General features: G+C 46.0%; 1 protein-coding gene and 3 non-coding genes across 4 annotated transcripts; all 4 read right to left on the minus strand.

The window, feature by feature from the left end:
• Positions 1 to 270: 270 nt before the first annotated feature.
• On the minus strand, positions 271 to 352 carry trnas-uga (transfer RNA serine (anticodon UGA)). The gene has a single exon. It is a non-coding gene; the product is annotated as a tRNA-Ser (tRNA).
• Positions 353 to 1,813: 1,461 nt separating this feature from the next.
• Positions 1,814 to 17,974, minus strand: kpnb1 (karyopherin (importin) beta 1). The gene is made up of 22 exons (XM_069675974.1): positions 17,665 to 17,974; positions 16,656 to 16,714; positions 12,734 to 12,916; positions 12,454 to 12,654; positions 11,436 to 11,588; positions 11,109 to 11,168; positions 10,922 to 11,011; positions 10,562 to 10,672; positions 10,369 to 10,470; positions 9,973 to 10,197; positions 9,676 to 9,867; positions 9,283 to 9,413; positions 8,840 to 8,987; positions 8,503 to 8,574; positions 8,272 to 8,416; positions 8,102 to 8,184; positions 7,757 to 7,864; positions 7,175 to 7,318; positions 6,095 to 6,200; positions 5,398 to 5,512; positions 4,130 to 4,291; positions 1,814 to 3,366 (listed from the first exon to the last, which is right to left on the minus strand). Coding segments are annotated over exons 1-22 (2,631 nt in total). The 5' UTR covers positions 17,705 to 17,974; the 3' UTR covers positions 1,814 to 3,365.
• LOC138604501 (small nucleolar RNA SNORA79) lies at positions 5,917 to 6,059 on the minus strand. The gene has a single exon (XR_011309287.1). It is a non-coding gene; the product is annotated as a small nucleolar RNA SNORA79 (small nucleolar RNA).
• LOC138604502 (small nucleolar RNA SNORA79) lies at positions 11,266 to 11,408 on the minus strand. The gene has a single exon (XR_011309288.1). It is a non-coding gene; the product is annotated as a small nucleolar RNA SNORA79 (small nucleolar RNA).
• Positions 17,975 to 19,079: the final 1,105 nt, after the last annotated feature.

A 19,079-nucleotide genomic window follows, 5' to 3' on the forward strand; every position in this document is an offset into this window, starting at 1 on the left:
AGATAAGATCAACTTTATTTAGTCTGTCTGGGGAAATTCACTTGCGACAATAAAAAATAATATTGTTAATAACATGAATATAAATGGTTAAAAAAACATGACATGTACAGAAATGATGCCGTGTAGTTTTATTTATACATCCTTTTCGTGTTATCGTTGCAAACAGACAAGTAGTGATGAAGACGACCACAGGTTGCAGTTGAGCTCATCACAGCTGATCATGACAGGTGGGTTCACCTCAAAACGTGACGTCACTACATCACTGCGCATCGCTGCGAGCAGGGTTCGAACCTGCGCGGGGAGACCCCATTGGATTTCAAGTCCAACGCCTTAACCACTCGGCCATCGCAGCTACAAACATCATTTTGTCACTGATCTGAGATCAGCTGCTGTGAAACTGACGGAGTCCTGAGATCTGTTCCTGCAGCGAGAACAGAGTGATGATACTCTGCTATCAGTTGAAGTGTTGCATTCAAAATGTCTTAAACGACTTTAAGTACTTATAATGTACGATAATATATATATTCTAATTTATTTTTCCCACATTGATGTAGACAGGACTCAGGTGTGTCAGGACCCTGTGACCACAGGTGGCGCTGTTGCCTGAATGATACTCTGACCACATGATTGATGATGTCTAAATTATCCAGGCCTTGTAAAGACGTTCATGAACATGACCTCCTTCTCTGATGATATCTACGCCCACACTGAAACCCTAAACTAGCCTGCCAGGTAGCAGGCGGCGATCAAGTTTATATCAGCGAGCAGTGAACAGTCTGAGCATGTGCAGTAGGCAGACTCTTTTGCTTCAGCTGGAGAAGTTTTCAAAAAATAAAGAGTAGTGATTCATTATTTGATATAATCAAACCTAGCATATACTAAATATGAATCCCGCCCCTTCCTCTCCCCAAAACACACCTTTACCTTGTGTCCTTGGCGTGTTGGAGCCTCAGGTGTCCTTGGCGTGTCGGAGCCCTCAGGTGTCCTTGGCGTGTTGGAGCCCTCAGGTGTCCTTGGCGTGTTGGAGCCCTCAGGTGGGCTCAGTCTGCAGCAGAACAGCTTCTTGTGTCGGTCTGAAGCAGATATTCACGCTGATGGAAAGTTCAATGACTGTAGTGTTAGTGTTAGTTACGTCTCCTCTCGTCGTTCCTCCTCTACTCTGCTACTCGGGAACAGAACGCTGCAGGAGCCCCATTTGTCCACGGAGCTGTCAATCATGAGGCCACACCCCCTTTTCATCGCATCAAATAACTAATTAAAAGTAAACTTGTCAGAAAAATGAACACTGTGACATAAATCAGCATGATAAGAACTAACTATAATGACAGAAACCATGTTTGAGAAAAATGTATTTGACGTGTATTTTGATTTTATAGTTTGACTCATGTCCCATCTGTTAACATGGAGGAGGCGGGCTTTATGAGCTATACTGCAGCCAGTCAGCAGGGGGCGACAGAGAGGGTCCAATGTTATTCAAACACATCTGAACACATTAAGTCAAAATTTAAAGTTTAAAGCATCTAAATACAGTTTAGAGTTTATACATTGTTCATTCCAGAGTAAATAAAAACGTTCACTTATCACAGCAGCGCCCCCTGCAGGCAGTAAGTGGTGCCACAGCAGTAATAGGTCACAAAAGCAGCTGAGAGAAACTTCTGGATTAAGCCTCGATATCCACAATAGCTGCTCCTTTGTACAGGCCTCTGGTGTCTATCTGTGTCCACCTCTCACATGTATGTGTTCACCTGTCAGGTGTGTGAATATCATTGACCCCGTGTCATTAGAAGAAGCAGCACCAGATGGTTCAGTACAATATAGACTTTATTAGTTCACTAAAGTTGAATATGAAATAAAAAGCAGATCGGCTTTAAATGATTCACAATTCAGTATAATCGAGTTGCCAGGTTCATCATGTCAACACAGGAAGTACGTCCTCCCTACGGCTGCCGCACCTCTACAAAATAAAAGCCTCCGAGGCAGGAAACACTTCACTTTTAAAGAAAACCATTTTGAGCTTCAATTTCCTGATGAGACGTCTGTCAGGTGTTTATCAATGAGTGGAGGTGAAGTGATCCGACCACGGAGTGAAGGCGACAGGCGGTACAGAGCGTGCTCGCAGCTTTCTGTGATTTTCACCCCAAACTACAAACTCAACGTCCCAACAGAACTCCCCGTCAGCGAGGAGCCGAGCTGCTGCGACCAAACGAGCCAGGAAGTAAAAAAAGAAAAAGAACAAAAATCTGGTTCTTTGTGGCGTAAACAAACCAACAGTGGGTGGCGGCCAAAGTTCAGCTTCCAAACAGCAGAGTCCGAAACGTTTCAGTCCACGAGTCCGACAGACGACAAGAGCCAAATCACCAGAACTGCTTGGGGAATGTTTCATATCATTTTATTGTTTTTTACTTTATTTTCATCATAGCAATGGAAAAATATAACCTTATACAAACGTCTTCAATTCTCTGAATTTTTTTAAACAAGCAAAAATGGTGAGTGACCCGTTCCCAAACCAAGTGCAGCGGGGAAATAAAAACTGAAACGCTTCACCAGCAGCTCACACCACGCGCTTTATTTCCGCTAAACTATTTCCATTTGGCACTCGCTCCTCGTCGGATTCCTCGTCGGCTTTGACTTTTATTTTGAAGGAATTTAGTGCTGTTGTTGTTTGGATAAGAGCGTCGAGCACCGAAGACTGAGCAGGTGGAGGTGTCCGTCAGATCTCCGTCGCTGTTTGAGTGCTCGCAGGAAGAAAAAGAAGAAAAATAAGAGCAACAAAAATCTAAAGTTTCCACAGAAGTCCACAGAGTCCGCTCGCTTTGTAGCTTTGATTCCACAAAAAGTCTTTTATTTTCTTGTCATAATTTTTTTATCCATTTCCCCTCCTCCCCCCCCTCCCCCGGCTCGGGGGGCGGCGGGCGGGTCGGTGACGTCATCGTGATGTCGTAGGAGAGCCCGGCTACAGCGAGAGAGTTGGATTGTGGGAGGAGGAGGGGGGAGGGCTGGAAGGTGAGTTTTTGTTTGATTTGATTTGGGGGAGGAGGGGGGAGTCAGAGTCCAGTCCACAGGCCGTCCAGGAGGAGGAGGAAGAAAGGGGTTGTGGGGGGAGGAGGGGGGAGTCGTCGCCTGCTGGAACTGAAGGTGGTGTGATGTCATCATCTCTCGCTCGCTCACACGTCTCTCTCTCTCTCTCTCTCTCTCTCTCTCACACACAGACACTCACTCAGCTCACACTTCGTCTGACTTCTGCTTCGACCGGACGCTCGACACAAAGACAGAAGAGTTTATTCCAGTGGGGCAGTTTGTCCTCATTGTTCACTGATGTCGATCTCTCAAAAATCACTCTCTCTCTTTTCCCCGACCGGCAACAATCTGACAGAAGAAGAACAAAAGAGTCAGCAGGAAGCAGGTGTAAACATGATGACTGTTACAAATCGGCCAGTAAAAGTTTTACAATCACTCCAGTAGATGTGTTCATCCTGCAGCAGTGAAACAGGCCGTAACGGCTGCAACATAATCCTTGATGGGTCAAAGGTCGTCCACTAAAAGTTCTTGTTGTTTCCACTGACAGGCTCAGGTTGTTATTCTAAGTGTGTGACAACATGACAGAAAGGATCCCTACAGAGATAGACCTTTTCGTTACAGAGGAAGATGATTGTTTTAACCACACACAGACGTTACATCGCTCTCTGCACACACACCAGACTCCATTCATAAAAACAGAGATTTTACCTCACAGGACACAGGAGTTTTAAAATTGCCGTTTTTGTTAATGGAGTCTGGTGTGTTTGCAGAGAGCGATGTAACAAGCACTTTTAGTGGACGTACTTCGACTGACTGGTTCAGCTTTAGGCTCCTGTGTTGGTCTCAGATGTTGTGGTTGTTCGTACATCACACTGTCAGAGTGGTGCATGATTTCTCTTCACAGACCAGAACACAGCTGTTGTGTATTCATGTATTTTTATGCACATTTCAAGTATTGCAGTGGTACCTCTGTGGAGAAAAGTTGATGCTAAATAGGTTGGAAACACCTTGTGTGTATGTAGATAAATATAATAGGTGTGTGTGTGTGTGTGTGTGTGTGTGTGTGTGTGTGTGTGTGTGTGTGTGTGTGTGTGTGTGTGTGATGTCTGACCAGGCCTGGCTCTTGAGCTTGCGGAGCTCCTTGGTGGCCCAGGTGGCGAGCGTCTTGGTCTTGGTGGTTTTTGAGCGTCGACCCTCCGTCAGCAGGTCATTGATGAGCGGACGAACCTCCACGAGCTTCATCACGTCTTTACCGAACGCCGTGCACAGGTCGCTACACACACACACAAACAAAACACAGAAAAAACAGACATTAATAACAAAGAATCTAGCGCAGCACTGAGGCTTTTAATGTGAAAAACAGAATCAAGAAGACAGGAAGCTGATTATTTTCACCCTGATCTAAAATGAAAAGAGTTACTTTTTATTTTCATTCATTGGTTTCATTTTGTCTGATATTTTAGTTTGTTGTAACTCTTGATTTTCCTGGCTGACGGTCGCTTTCCTTTTCAGACTGTTTGCTTCATCTGAGCGTCGAGTTTGTTTCTTCTTCTTTGGATTTTCCCTTCTTGTTGAAGTTGTATCTGTAGTCATCCATCTTTTCTTTGTTTGTTCAGCCATAGTAGATTACTGTTTACGCGCAACACTTGCAGAGAGCGGAGAAGCAGCCGCTTAGCTCCGCCTACCCTCTCTGGCAGACCAACCACTGCTGGCTGATGGAAAACGCGTCACTAACTGGGCGCCGCCACAGACACCCAGCCCATAATAATACTATATACTGCAGATGAAAGGCTTTCATCAGTGGGCCACAGGCTCAGTCACCGTGTGTTACCTCATTCAGAGAGAGAGAGAGAGAGAGAGACTTAACATTATTACATGAACGCCTTCATGATTAAATCTTTAACTCAGAAAGACGAAATCATGAAGAAATTTGTTTTTTGTATTTTCTTCGAACACTTTTTTCTTTAGATGAAAATGTTTAAGAAAAGCAAAAATAAACGTTCATCCGGACTTTGAGTTAAACGATGGAAATGTTTCACTTTGTCTGTTTATCGAAAATGTCAGAAAACCGCACATTAACTTTTCCACAGTCTGAGATGCATAAAAACAATTAAATAAAATAACCTGTTTACTTTTAGATTTAACTCAGATAATCATTAAATACTGACACTGGGGGATCGATCGTTTAGATATGTGATCAGCTGATCGATGAGGTTCAGCTTTAGGCTCCTGTGTTGGTCTCAGATGTTGTGGTTGTTCGTACATCACACTGTCAGAGTGGTGCATGATTTCTCTTCACAGACCAGAACACACACACACACACACACACACACACACACAGCAGATCTAACCTGTCAATCAAACCTCCCCCCTCTTTACCCAATGAGTCCGGCAGCGTTGGCCACGACTCCATCAGAGTGATCCTCGTCCTCGGCTATGTGATGGATGAAGGAGAGGATGAACTCCACCCGAGGCTGGACCAGCATTACGTCAGCTACAGGGAGGAGGAGGAGGAGGAGGAGGAAGTAAGGAAGGAGGAAAAAGGAGGAGAAGTAGAATGAGAATAAGCAGGGGAGAAAAGGAGGAGGAAGAGGAGAAGAAAGATGAAGATGAGCAAGAGAGAGAAAGACAAACAAAGGAAGGGAAAATAGAAAGAAAGAAGAGAAGGATATGACAGAGGTGAAATGAAGGAAATGAGAGATGAGTGGAGGAGAAAAAAGGGATGAAGAAAGGAAGTAAGGAATAAAATAAGGAAGGAAGGAAAGGCCACAAGAAAGTTGACGACGGAAGAAGATGGAAGGAGAGAGAGAAAGAGAGAGAGGGGAGAGAAAAGAGGAGGAGAAGCAGTAGATTAAAATAAATCTGTAAATTTCAGTTTGAAAACATTATTTTCTGTTATTCTGTCGGGTCTCGCAAAACCAGGAAGCCGTTTGAGTGGCCGCGCTGCAGCTGCAGCTCTCTGGGTGAAACAGACCCGGCTTTCTCTGCGACATCGTAAAATCCTCCTGATGGACTTCACACAGGAGGAGGAACCGACGTCACCTGACTGCGTGTGTGCGTGTGTGTGTGCGCTTACGGTGCACGTTCTCCTGGTCCCCCTTCAGGCCCTGGATGATCCCGGTGTACGCCTCCAGACAGCCCTCCCTCAGCTCGTTCAGGTAGTCCACCATGTCGTAGTCCGTCTACACACACACACACACACACACACACACACACACACACACACACACACACACACAATAAAAGTCTACATCATGACTTATTGAATGTCTCATTCATCCTTTCAATGAAGCTGCTGCTCTGACCGGCAGGACGAGGACACGATTCAGATCCTCATTACTAATGATTATTGTTTAGGAGAGTTCAGTTAAACTGTGTCGTGATACAATAACAAAATATACAGAAGGCAAAATGTAATGAGTGCAGGTCTCAGATTGTTGTGGTTTGTTTTACATCACAGTCAGCGTGGTGCATGTTTATCATCACAGACCACACACATTCGTTCTGACCGCTGCAGATCGTTTAGTTCAGTAAAAGTATGAAACGGTCTCTTCACAGTGAGCAGCATGGATGACCAGAGAGCTGTCACCGCTTGTCTTTGATACTGAAGAAAACTTCAGCTCTCTGGCGCCCCCATGAGGGGGACTCTGTCTGTGACCTGTCTGTTAGCGCCAGCTTTAAGTCTGTTCGATACTAAAGCTGCGTCTGTTTTTTGTTGCACCACAGAGACACGAGTTTAATGTCTCCTTGCTGCAGCTAACACAGGAAGTAAAGGTGCAGAGACTTAACTGACTCATTAACTCCACTAATATATATTCATTCACACACAGCACAGTATCTGTATTGATATCGTTATCGATAGGTATCCCTGGTCCTGATGTCCAGAGCAGCAGCTTCCTGTAAGACCCGCCAAAATAAAAAAAATAAAAAAATGTAATTTTAAAATTTAACAACTTAAAACAACGATTATCACAACAAACATCAGACGATAAATAAGCATCTTAACCTCCAACAGGTGTTAATTACAAAGTTATCTAACCAGGTATAAAGGTGAGTGTCTTATGATGTCACCCTGAGGCTCCTGTCTGAATAGGCCTTAAGGTGACTGTAGTGATGAAACTGCTAAATGACTTCCTGTGCGTGTGCGTGTGCTTACCTTGTCGACCTGTGCCTGAGACGCCTGCTGCAGCGTGTCCAGGACGATGTCCAGGTATTTCTTAAACTCTCCTCCGATGGCCAGAGCGATGTCTCCGAACGCAGAGAGGATCTGAGGCTTCACCGACCGGTGGACGTTCTCGTTCTGAACACAGTGACATTAAGTGGACTGATGAATACAAACTAATATTACAGATGTAACTCATAATGATGTTTTACATGTTCAAGCTGTCTTAAACAGAAGGAGTAATAAAGTTGTTTGAATTGAAAGCTAACGTGTTAGCACAGCTGGACGTAGACGGACAGACAGAATGTAAAGAGTGCAGGTCTCAGATAAATGTGGTTTGTTTTACATCACAGTCAGCGTGGTGCATGTTTATCATCACAGACCACACACACACACACACACACACACACACACACACACACACACACACACACACACACACACACACACACACACACACACACACACACACACACACACACACACACACACACACACACACACACACACACGGGAGGGAGTGTGAGAGAGTAAAGAGGTCGGGAGTGTGAGACAGGCCTCCCTCCTCGTCCTCACCCCGAGGTTCTCCAGCAGCAGCTGCATGATCTCGTCACAGTAAGGCAGGATGTTGGACATCAGAGCTCTGCACAGGTCGCACACCAGACCTACTGCTGCCAGACACACCTGGAGACACAACGATGACATCATCAATTCTGTGTTGATAATCAGATAACGTCCTGAACTGTCCCCCAGCATGTTCATGTCAGTCTGTATATTCACAGGAGGTTTCATACAGAGCTTGTTTATTGGAGGTGTACATGTAAAGCCTGTGGATCAGGTGTACTATCCAGGTACAGATCACATGATGACGGCAGGTTAAGAGTCCACACTGTCAGAGCTGTAAACAGGAAGTGAACACACCTGATACTCGGCGTAGTTCTTCAGTCCGATTCCCAGGAAAGGCTTGAAGGGTTCCATGTACTTCTGGAAGTCGCTGCCCAGAACTGAAACACAGAACAACAAACTGAGCCTCCTTCAGACACACAGTCTGCACCTGTCTGATACAAGTGTGTGTGTATCTGCACGTGTACCTTCGACGAGCGTGGACACGGCCATCAGAGCGTCCTCCTGAACGCCCCCGGAGCCGGCGGTGCTTTGAAACATTCGCAGCAGAGACGCCATCACCACGTCTGAGATCTGCAGGGCGTCCTGATGCTGCACTTTACGAAGGACGTTCTGCAACGAGACGGACAGGAAACTGTCACAATAAGAGCGCAAACACAGAGTCAGGGTGTGTTTGACTGACCGCTTAGGAGCCTCACCTGTAGAGTGGCACACAGCAGCGACTGCAGGTCGTTGAACTGGATTCTGTCTGAGGTGCTCTGGATGTGAGACTGGAGACACAGGAAGTGACATCTTTACACAGGCAGCACATTTTTCCACAATAAAAGCTCAGCAGCGTTTCTTTCATCTCTTTTCTGCGTCTGACACGTTTAATGTTCTTCTTTGTGTTCTTCACAACGACTCGTCTTTTGTGACGCGGAGCTGCCACGACAATAAACTCTAAAACAAAATTGGGCTTTTTTATAATAACTTTGAAATGTTAGTGTCGGTAAATTAACCGTCCTCCCCCCATCTCCCCTCCCCCTCCTGTCTCACCTCCATCTGCAGGACCTGCTGCAGCCTCTCCATGATGACCAGCGTGGTTTTCTGCACGGCGGGGTAACAGTCCTTGGCGCTGTTCTTCACGATCTCCATCAGAGCCTCGTAGGCAGCAGAGCGCAGGTTGTTCTGGTGCCCGTCGGGCCTGCACAGGAAACGCATCATCAGGACCAGGTACTCGATCACATCAGTTCATTACAGCAACAAGCTTCACGTTTATCTTTATTCTTTAAGAGGAAGAAGCCCGATGTGTCCTACAATAGTCTACACATCTGAACTGTGTTTATACGTCACTATACTATCACTGAAACAGGAAGTCTCTGCGACAGGAAGCTGTCACACCACAAACAGTCCTACTGTGACATTAGTCTCCATCTTACACCCACAATCTGACTGCAGGAGCACAAATATCTTGAAGCTTGCTTTGTTAGTTTCCGTACCTGTCTGTGGTCTCGAGGAGTTTCTGGACGATGATCTCGAAGGAGGAGGACAGGCAGTAGGTGCTGGGCTCCTCCTGGTCCTCTGCAGCGTCTGTGGCTTCATACGCTGCTTCAGCCAGAGAGGAGAAGGCCTGACCGAGACACAAACAGGAAGTTCATTCAGCTGTTCAACTTCTGTTGTGTTCATACTGAGCATGAAAGGAAAACTCTCCCATCCTGATCCCCACAGCTGCTCAGCTTTCTAACCACGAGTTCAAACATCAAACTTTCAGGACTTTTCCACCGTTTTCATCCAAACGGTTCCAAGAACTAAACACGCTAAAGAACAAACCACAGGAACATGTTCAGGGACTTCAGACCAAAAGGAAGAACCCGTCAGAGCCCACCACTCACCCAGCACACATTGGAGGCCACTCTGGGCTCGGCACCCAGGCCCTCGATCAGGCACTGCAGCAGGGGGGCCAGGTACATCTCATTGATGGCGGCTTCAGGCAACAGCTCACAGATCCTCCCCACCGTCCACGCCGTGGTGTCCCTCACCACCACGCTGGGGTCCTTCATCAGCTCGATCAGGGTTGGCATCGCCTGCAGTAAGACGACAGCGTTTAAACTATGAACATTTTTATTCTGTTCGGCCCTTTGAGTAACGATCATGTGACTGTTCGGCTGCATGTGAACAGAACCACTGACCTGTACGACGAGCGGTTTGAGCTGGTTGAGTTCGGGTCCCTCCAGGATGGATCCGAAGGCCATGACGGAGGCGTCTCTGTAGCGCCAGTCGGGGTGTTTGATGTGTTCTTTGATGAAGGGCAGAACGTGCGGGACCACGTCGTCCTCACAGCAGGTGGCCAGCAGCATCAGACACACGCCGGCTGCCTTACAGGGGTTCCAGTCGTCGTCATCGTCGTTCTCGTCCTGCGGGAGTCAGGCGAGGAAAGTTTTCAGACACGGGGCATTCAAAGAAACACGAGACAAACAAGATTAGAAGGAAGGGATGCTTCTAAGAGAAGAGAGGCAGAAACTAAACATTCAACTGATATCATCATTACGTCCTCATGACACGTGGTCTGAGTCCAGGCCAGTTACCTGCTTAGTGAGGGTCTGGGTCAGGATGGGGACCAGGTACTGCAGGGCCCCTTTAGCGTAGAATTTACTCGTGTGCTCCGGGGGGCGTCCCTGCTCCGAGGCCTGTGATTGGACGAGAGCAAACAGGAAGTGACCTAACAAACAGTTTAAAGGTGTATCTGGTGATAATGCGATGGCGTCTGCTGACACGGACCTCCGAGGCCTCGATGGCCAGGTCCATCTCCTCGTCACAGACGTTGGACCAGAACTCGATTCCCTGTAAGGCCACCTCGTCGATGTCGCTCTTCATCGCCTCGATGGTGATCTGAGGGGAGGAAGAGCAGATGAAAGAGGAGGAGGGGAAAGAAGGAGGAGACGGACGGATGGAGGAGAGTAAAGGTAAAGAGTTAGGATGAATCATTAAACTAAACTCCTGAAGCAACATCACGACTGAACTGTGTGTGAAAAGATGTTTTTCTCTCCAAGGCAACAACATCTCTCAGTTCATCATTTTATATTAACAGCATCATCTAACAGAGAAACAGGCAGCTGCATGTCAACGTGTTGGTCTCACCGCGAACAGAGCAGGACCCATGTACGTCTCCATGTACTGATAATACAGGGACATGATCTTCACCAGGTTCTGTAAGGCCGCCACACGCACCTGAACACACACACACAGGAACAACACATCAGAGGACAGGTGAAGACAGGACACACGTCTGACTTGTAATAAAACTGAAACACCTGATTTCACTCACTCTGGTGTCGGGACACTGCGTCGCTTCACACACCACCTGCATGATGAAGTGTCTCTCCGTCTGAAACACACACACACACACACACACACACACACACACACAGGGTTAATAAACATGTGAGCAGACAGACATGAGGGGGCGGGTGTGTTTTCTGTTATTCTGTCGGGTCTCGCAAAACCAGGAAGCCGTTTGAGTGGCCGCGCTGCAGCTGCAGCTCTCTGGGTGAAACAGACCCGGCTTTCTCTGCGACATCGTAAAATCCTCCTGATGGACTTCACACAGGAGGAGGAACCGACGTCACCTGACTGCGTGTGTGCGTGTGCGTACCTCCTTGTCGAAGTTGGCTTTGGTGAACTCCAGAGAGTTGAGCAGGGCGTTGGTAGCAGCCAGTTTCACGTTGTTGCTGGGCTCCTCCTTCCTCATGCCCTGGATGATGGCTGTCAGGATCTGGTTGGCGTTTTCCTGCAGCTGCTCAGGGTCCTGAAGGAAACACAGTTGGTTAGATCTCACAGCTCAACTATTTAACTCATCTCACTCAGGATAGGGGTCACAGCTGGACCTGCATATAAAAACTCTCCTGGGACATCTGTTGGGCTTCTTTGGACCCAAATTAACAATAAACAAATTAAGCTTTACACCATGTAAAGTTGTTCTCGTGTCCGCAGGTCTCTCCATACAGCTGGGCTCAGTGCAAGAGCAGATCGGACATTTTGAGGCTACATGATGTTCTGATACTGGACAACAGAAACGTTCCATCAACTGAATTCTCATGGACTGAATCAGCCCCGTTTGTGTTTCTCATCTCTGCGTCCACTAACAGTTCTTGTTGTTTCCACTGACAGGCTCAGATTGTTCTTCTAAGTGTGTGACAACATGACAGAAAGGATCCCTACAGAGATAGACCTTTTTGTTACAGAGGAAGATGATTGTTTTAACCACACACAGACGTTACATCGCTCTCTGCAGACACACCAGACTCCATTCAGAAAAACAGCGATTAAAAAAAACGTACTTTTAGATGTGCTGGTCTCAGATGTTGTGGTTTGTTGTACATCACACTGTCAGAGTGGTGCATGATTTCTCTTCATCGACCAAACACCCGAGTCGTGTTTAAACACACGTGTTAAACTAACCCAAAGCATTAACCGCTTGAGGCAGCAGCAGACCAGCAGCTCCTGTGTTCTGTCAGGTAAAATGAATGGTTCTGTCAATGGAGTCTGGTGTCTTGGAAGAGAGCAGTTCTGTTGGTGGTTTTAAAAAACGTTTAAAAATAACAGAAGCTTCCTCCGTATTTAAACTAAACCTGGTTTCTACAGCCTCTTCCTGTCTGTGCCTGATCACTCACAATGTCCTGGCAGATGTATCCGATGGCCTCCAGCGTGGACTCCTTCATGTGTTCGGTGCTGGAGGGGTCGGTGACGTTGGCCACCAGCTGTGGGATCAGCTCGGGCCACTGGTTAACTGGGATCTCCGCGCAGGCGATCCCGGCGACGCACTGCGACGCCGAGCTGGGTCGGTACGTCTCCGTGCCCAGAGTCTGTAAAACCTGCAGACAGAGACAGACGGACGTTAGACATAAAAGCATTACATATTTAAACTGTGTGGTGATGCGTTCAGGGTCTTACATAGTTCTTGATCTCGCGGCGAGCGTTGGCGTCGATGGCCAGCCATCTCTGCTGGTACTGTGTCTTTACGTCGGGATCTTTGGAGGTCAGCGAGTTCTTCACCTGCAGACCGGCAGCGACTCGAGCCACCTGAGTGTTCCCCGGGTTCGCCAACACTTTCGACAGCTCCACCAGGAATGTGGGCTGAGGGGGGAGGGCGGGGGAGGAGAGGGAGATTACAGAGGACACACCACAGTTAGGAGCCACGCTTGTCTTTATGGCTGAAAAATAATCAAATACTTTGACTGCTGTCCGTCACTTCTGCTCTCACATCTACATTTGTTCTCCTGGTTTGACATTTCGGACGCAGAGTTCAGATCCGAACACTGAAGGAAAAATCAGCTGTTAGGAAAGTTTGAACATTTGTATTTCCCTCTAGAAGAGATCGTTCCTGCTGCGCTGTGACTGATGAACAACCTGACCAGAGGGGCCCGCTTGGAGAAAGATATTTCAAAATAAGACGACATTCAATTTGAAAGTGTATTGTTAAAGTGCTTCACCAAAGCAAAGTGACTTTAAGATAAAAGCATTATAAAGTAACGTCATGGATATTAAGTAAGAATCATTGGGATTATTAGACAGCACAGATTATTATTTTATCTATTTATTATTATTATTTTTAAGATGAGGATCGATCTCGTCCGCTCCTGCTTTTTCATCTTGATCTTGGATTCTCTAAAAGCGAACAAACGAAGGATATCAGGCTCACAGTCGCTAAAACAGATCATTGATTTACTTTGATGACGCCTTTTACTGAAAAATGTCCCTTTTGGTGAGAAACACTGAGGAGTCTGTTTTACTAACGTGTGGAAAAGTTGTGTTTGTTAAAGCATGAACAGGGCGTGTTCCAGTCACTTTAAAAGAGGTTTGCTTCAAGCTGAGAACTCCAACACAAGAAATGCTGCTGCTGATTCATGCCCCCCCCCCCCCCAAACAGCTGAACTATCTGAAGGAGTGAAATCAGCCTTTAAATGTGATCACTTTAATGACTCTGCAGCCGACAGACCAACAAGATCAGACAAAGAGTTGGAGGATGTGTGGCTGCTTATCGACAACAGCTGATTTTAGAGTGACTCACTTCCTGGTTGTTCACTGGCTGCATTATGACCTCACTGATCTGATGTATAATGTATGATACATATACAATAAATATAGGTGGACTTTCTGTCTTCCATTACAGGGTTTGAACACCGTCTGCTTCCTGTTTGGATCAATAGTCTCCAGATTATCCACACAGACGAAGGAGTGCTGCATCATCACTAAATGTCCCATCATGCTCTCTGCTGCACCATGACTCTGCACAACAGGAACGAAGGCTTCCCTCCACATCTGACCGTCACCATCGTCCTCTGCAGCTCCATCAGTCTGTCAGGAGAGCTCTTCACACCCACAACACTGAACACACTTCACACAGAGCACTGAGAACACACACACACCCTCCTCTTCCTGTTACACACAGCTCTATGTTTTAGGACAGGTGATATATTCATTTGATTCTGTGAACATCTGGATCTGACATGTACACCACAGCTGTGTATTTAATGAAGTGTGTGAGGCTTAATGCAAACAGATTCATCCTCACACTGCTGCACACTGACTCACTATGGATCCAAATGAAGCTGCAGAACCACAGATATCATTTCCTTGCTAAAACCCACAATGCACCTGGGCCTCTGACAGAAGAGATAGGGGTGTGCTTGTAGCAGCTAACCTAGCCTGGAACCTTCATGACTCTGTGTTGGTCGCTCCATCATCAGTTACAGTGTCTGTTACTACAGTAGATGCTGGCAGCCATGTGTCTCTTATCTCACTGAAATCAACACGTGAAGACGCAGAAGAAGAACTACAAGCTCCATCAGTCCACCTAAACTCAGCTGAAGAACAGAACGATATTTGTAGCTGTGTGTTCTAGATGTGGGAGACTTTTCACAGGTTGTTTCTGCTGCCGCTGAGATTAAATAAACACAACAGCACATTTTCATACTCAAGATTCACTAATGACTTTAAATTCTGAGGCAGAACGGTCCGTGCACAACACTTTGATTTGTTCCTTTCAGTTCAGCAGCACACTAAACTCCTGTCAGCCTGCAGGAGTTTACACTTTCACCTGTTTCACCTGCAGGACGCACCTTTATCAGCGCCGGCTGTCAGCTGTTCAGCTAATCATTTCCAACAGACTACTTCAACAGTTTCAAGTCAGATGTCCCTCGTTTTTTAACTGGATTATACGATTTTAGTCGTTTTGTTCTTTCGTTCAGATGAGTTTTTTTTCCTTTATTTATAAGACAGCTGAAGAGACACAGGAAATGTGGGGAGTAGAGAGTCGCGGATGACATGCACCAAATGATCGGCAGCCCGGGAGTCGAGCCTGTGATCAGTGCGACGAGGACTGTAGCCTCTGTACCTGGGGCGCCTGCTCTACCGACTGAGCTAAACCAGCGCTCCTTTAGTAATAATAATAATAATAATAATAATACATTTTATTTGTATTAGTCCTTTAATATCTGGATTTTAGAGTTAGAAAAAGAGGCTGAGCAAAAGTTTGCAGCAGCTCGGCTCACAGCCCCTGAAGCCCCGCAGAAGAGCATTAGAGAAACACGGCTCGCAAGCAGGCCGTCCTGCGACGCCCTGTGACGCCCTGTGCCCGCCGCGGAGCCTCAGAGAAACGCTGATTTTAATGAGAATCTGTTTCAATAGACATCCTGCGAACGATGAACACTGGAGGCTCATTTTGAGTCTCAAGATTAAAAAATGGATGGGAATTCAAATGACTGACTTTAAGGAGGCTACCCGAGAAGTGATCTTATTTAAAGCTCCACTCTGCGACCCCGAACGTTGTTTCTCTCGGTTGTCATGTAGCAACGTGACTCAAGGCGATGACGTCTGAGAAAACCCATCCACTGATGAAGATCACAACATGCAGGTGACAGCCGAGGAAAAAGTGTGATGATGACTTTAGCCTAATCACGGCCTCATTTTCATTCCAACAGTCTTATTTTATATTTAGTTATCTTCTTTCTCCCGTTCTGTTCGTGTCTGCTCTTCCCCTTTAAACTGGACGCATTTATGTTTAATGAAGAGCGGGAGAAAAGCAGCTTCAGATTTTAAGATATTCAATATTGCACACAGTGGATTCGTGATTTGGTCTATTAAAAAAAGATTGCTGTAAATGTTGGTCAGTGGGTTTTTTTCAGAAGCCGTTTTGTTGAGTCACTATTGTTGAGCTTTTTGGAGTGCTGGTCTGACATTTGATAACGTTACATCAGACATGTTTTAATGGACTCTTAACTTTATCTGAAATCAATCATGTATTCTTATCTTATGTATATATTATGAGCTACTTAAGGCTGTAGAATACATCGTACCTATTGATACTTAAAATAATCATTATTTGCAGCTCTGACATGTTATACATGTTACTGTTTAATTGTATATTAAATTGTATTTTTAACACTTCATTGCGCTGATTTTAGGCAGTCAAAAACTAAATCTTAAAGAGCAAATAAAGCACTGCAGGCAGGAGAGACACAAAATAAACCTTTAAATTGCTGTAAAAATATTTAACCAAATGATGTGCAGCCTTCCCCACATCAGATGGGTGTAGCTGCCTCCATGAAATGCTAGCGCGAGCAGACTGCCTGTGTGTGTGTGTGTGTGTGTGTGTGTGTGTGTGTGTGTGTGTGTGTGTGAGTGAGTGAGAGAGAGAATGGGGAAGGAGGGGGAGCAGCAGCAGAGGAGAAGCCGGGCGGGCTCCAGCTGTCCTGAGCTCCTCTCTGCTCCATCCATGCTGCAGCCTGACTGTAGCAGCAGGTCACTTAGCTTCCCTCCCTCCACCCTGTACAGTGACCCCACCACACCAGCACCATACAAACACCACACTAACCAGGTTCTCTATCGCCGCCTGCTCCAGAAACTTCTGTGCCGCCTCCAGTTCATTCCGATCTGCGGAGAGAGCGGGGAGAGGAGGGGGAGAGGGGTTATTCAATGTAACGTTAGCCCATTAGCTGACAGATATGGTTAGCCGGAAGGCTAACACACGATTTCAGTGGGGAGGTTCTAATAAGAGCCATAACCCTGCTGGTGAAATGGGTTTAGCAGCTATTCAGGCCCATAGACACGAAAATGTTAGTTATTCTTTCCTAATGACAACTTTAAAGGTTAATATCACTGATGGACACTATCACTATCTCTATCCAGAGAAACACGACGAGGCTCCAACGTGCGTGAAGCCAGAGATCCTCGGTTAGCATGCTAACATTAGCCGACCACTGAGACACGTTTGGGATGACAGAAATAAAGTTTTCCAGATAACCACTAAACCTGTTAAAAGAGCGTTAACTCGGTTTAAAGCAGTGGGATATAATTAATACAACAATACGATTAACTTTTCTCTCTCATCAGTGGCTCTAAAGTGACGTTAGCACGGACAGGCGTGTGAAGAAGCGGCCGATAGTTTGAATGATACAAGCTAATGGCTAACAAACTAGCACAGTGGCTAAATCAGGCATGGGCAGGGTCGGCTCTGCTAACCGGTTACACGCAGCTGTCAGATTAGCCTCCAATAAGAAACATCTGCATTATTATGCTATGACAACGCATTTAGAGATCACCACAGCACACTGGCAGGTTCGTTACACTGACAAGCTGTAATAAGACGCCTGACAGAGTGCTAAGTCACCAGCGTTATCTACGCTGATTGAGGCCGTAATGTTAGCTGGGTTAGCTTTACAAGCTAGCACCCCGATAGCGAGGCATTTCCCTCCTCCCTACTTCAAACTTTCACCGGTTCACCGGAGCTAGCCGCCGCCGCGCAAACACATCAGTTTTCACCCCGGAACACAACCTCATCGGACGGACACACCATGCGTGACGTGTGCGGTGCTGGTATTCACCTGGAGAGACCGTTTTTTCGAGAATAGTGATGAGCTCCATTCCGTCCACCGGCTGCCTCTCTCTCTCTCTTCACTCGGTGGCTAGCTAGATAGTTTCGGTTGCCGCGCAGCGCTCACAGCGGATTATATTTCTTCCACGGAGCTCAGTCGGTGCCAGCCACAGGGCGGGTTCAGTCGGTGAAAAAGAGGCGTTAGTCCCCCGATTCTGGCTCGGTGTTTTTTCACTCGGATGGCGTGGGAAATGTTAACGGCCGTGGCGTAGAGTAACGTCTCGTAGATTCACCGCCGCCAGTTTGCATCCTGTGTTGTCGGGAGGGAAAGGGCCGCGCGCTTCTCTCCCGCGGAAGGATATCACGCACTGACGGCAGGGGCAACGTGCTGCCTTCAGGGAGTGTCTGTCATATTATGACTGTGCATTTGGCGCAGAGACAAGACACCACAAAGCAGCAAATACTAAACAGAAAATATACACTGCAAATTTAATGTACACTTTAATCTCCACCGGTCAAGTAATTCAATATTAGTCACCATCGTCTTATTTAAAGCTAAAATCAGCCTCTTTCGAACTGCCAAGAAAAAAGCTCAACTGTAAAACTTAGTCATTAGCCTCGAGTTGTTCAGACAAACGATATTTGATCATTGAAACATTAACAAGTCGATGAAGTTGATTAGTAATGCCACTTACATATTCTATGTGTACATCACAGAGTAACATTACACAAGATCTTAAAACACATTTAGTTCGACTTTTAAACGGTCGAGTTTACAAGGTACACTTGAACGCACCAATACACTTCTCTGTACAGTCTCCCTCGCTTCAAACAAATGTTTATTATTCATAAATAACACGAAGAAAACATTTTGGTTTCTGATGTTTTTTCAACCGTTATTTATTGTCAAAAAAAGAAATTTTAAGTTCAAGGTCAATTTTAAGATTCCATAAAACTAGATTTTCTACACATGACATATTTTCCCATACATTGTCGTCCTTTGGTCCATTTAGTCTCCAGTTCATGTCTGCCAAGCTTAAGTCTCAGTTTGTGTTCAGCTGTATGGTCCCATCCTATGTGTTGGTATGATGATAACTGTAAAAATATAACAAAAGTTAGAGAAGAAATGCTTATATGAAGGTGCACTTACTGGAAATGTCTCTGTAGCTAAATGAAGACCAAAGGTAGTGACTGAAAGCTTCAGTGCAAAAAAAAGCATCATTTTTATGAGCAGATCCTGATTTAAATGCAGTGGAAGTACAGAGAAGAACACATATTTATAGCTGCTGCACAGGGAGTCACATTTGAGCAGAACTGTCCTTTAACTAACGGTCTAATACCTGAGCAGGTATAATATGTTCACTCTGAATCACCCAGGGTTTAAAACTCAACCTTTGACACCAACATTGTAGCTTCTCAAAGGAA

Source organism: Semicossyphus pulcher, unplaced genomic scaffold, assembly GCF_022749685.1.
Source record: "Semicossyphus pulcher isolate SPU_LCO1_2020_fin unplaced genomic scaffold, fSemPul1.0.p SCAF_25, whole genome shotgun sequence".
NCBI classification, from domain to species: domain Eukaryota; kingdom Metazoa; phylum Chordata; class Actinopteri; order Labriformes; family Labridae; genus Semicossyphus; species Semicossyphus pulcher.

Bases quoted from the DNA above. Each gene is read 5' to 3' on its own strand.
- kpnb1 (XM_069675974.1), bottom strand. From the start codon at position 17,704: ATGGAGCTCATCACTATTCTCGAAAAAACGGTCTCTCCAG. The intron at 9,868-9,972 runs GTCAGTGGTTCT...GTCTTACTGCAG, and splicing joins TCAAACCGCTCGTCGTACAG to GCGATGCCAACCCTGATCGA. The intron at 9,414-9,675 runs GTGAGTGGTGGG...TGTCTCGGTCAG, and splicing joins TGGCCTCCAATGTGTGCTGG to GCCTTCTCCTCTCTGGCTGA.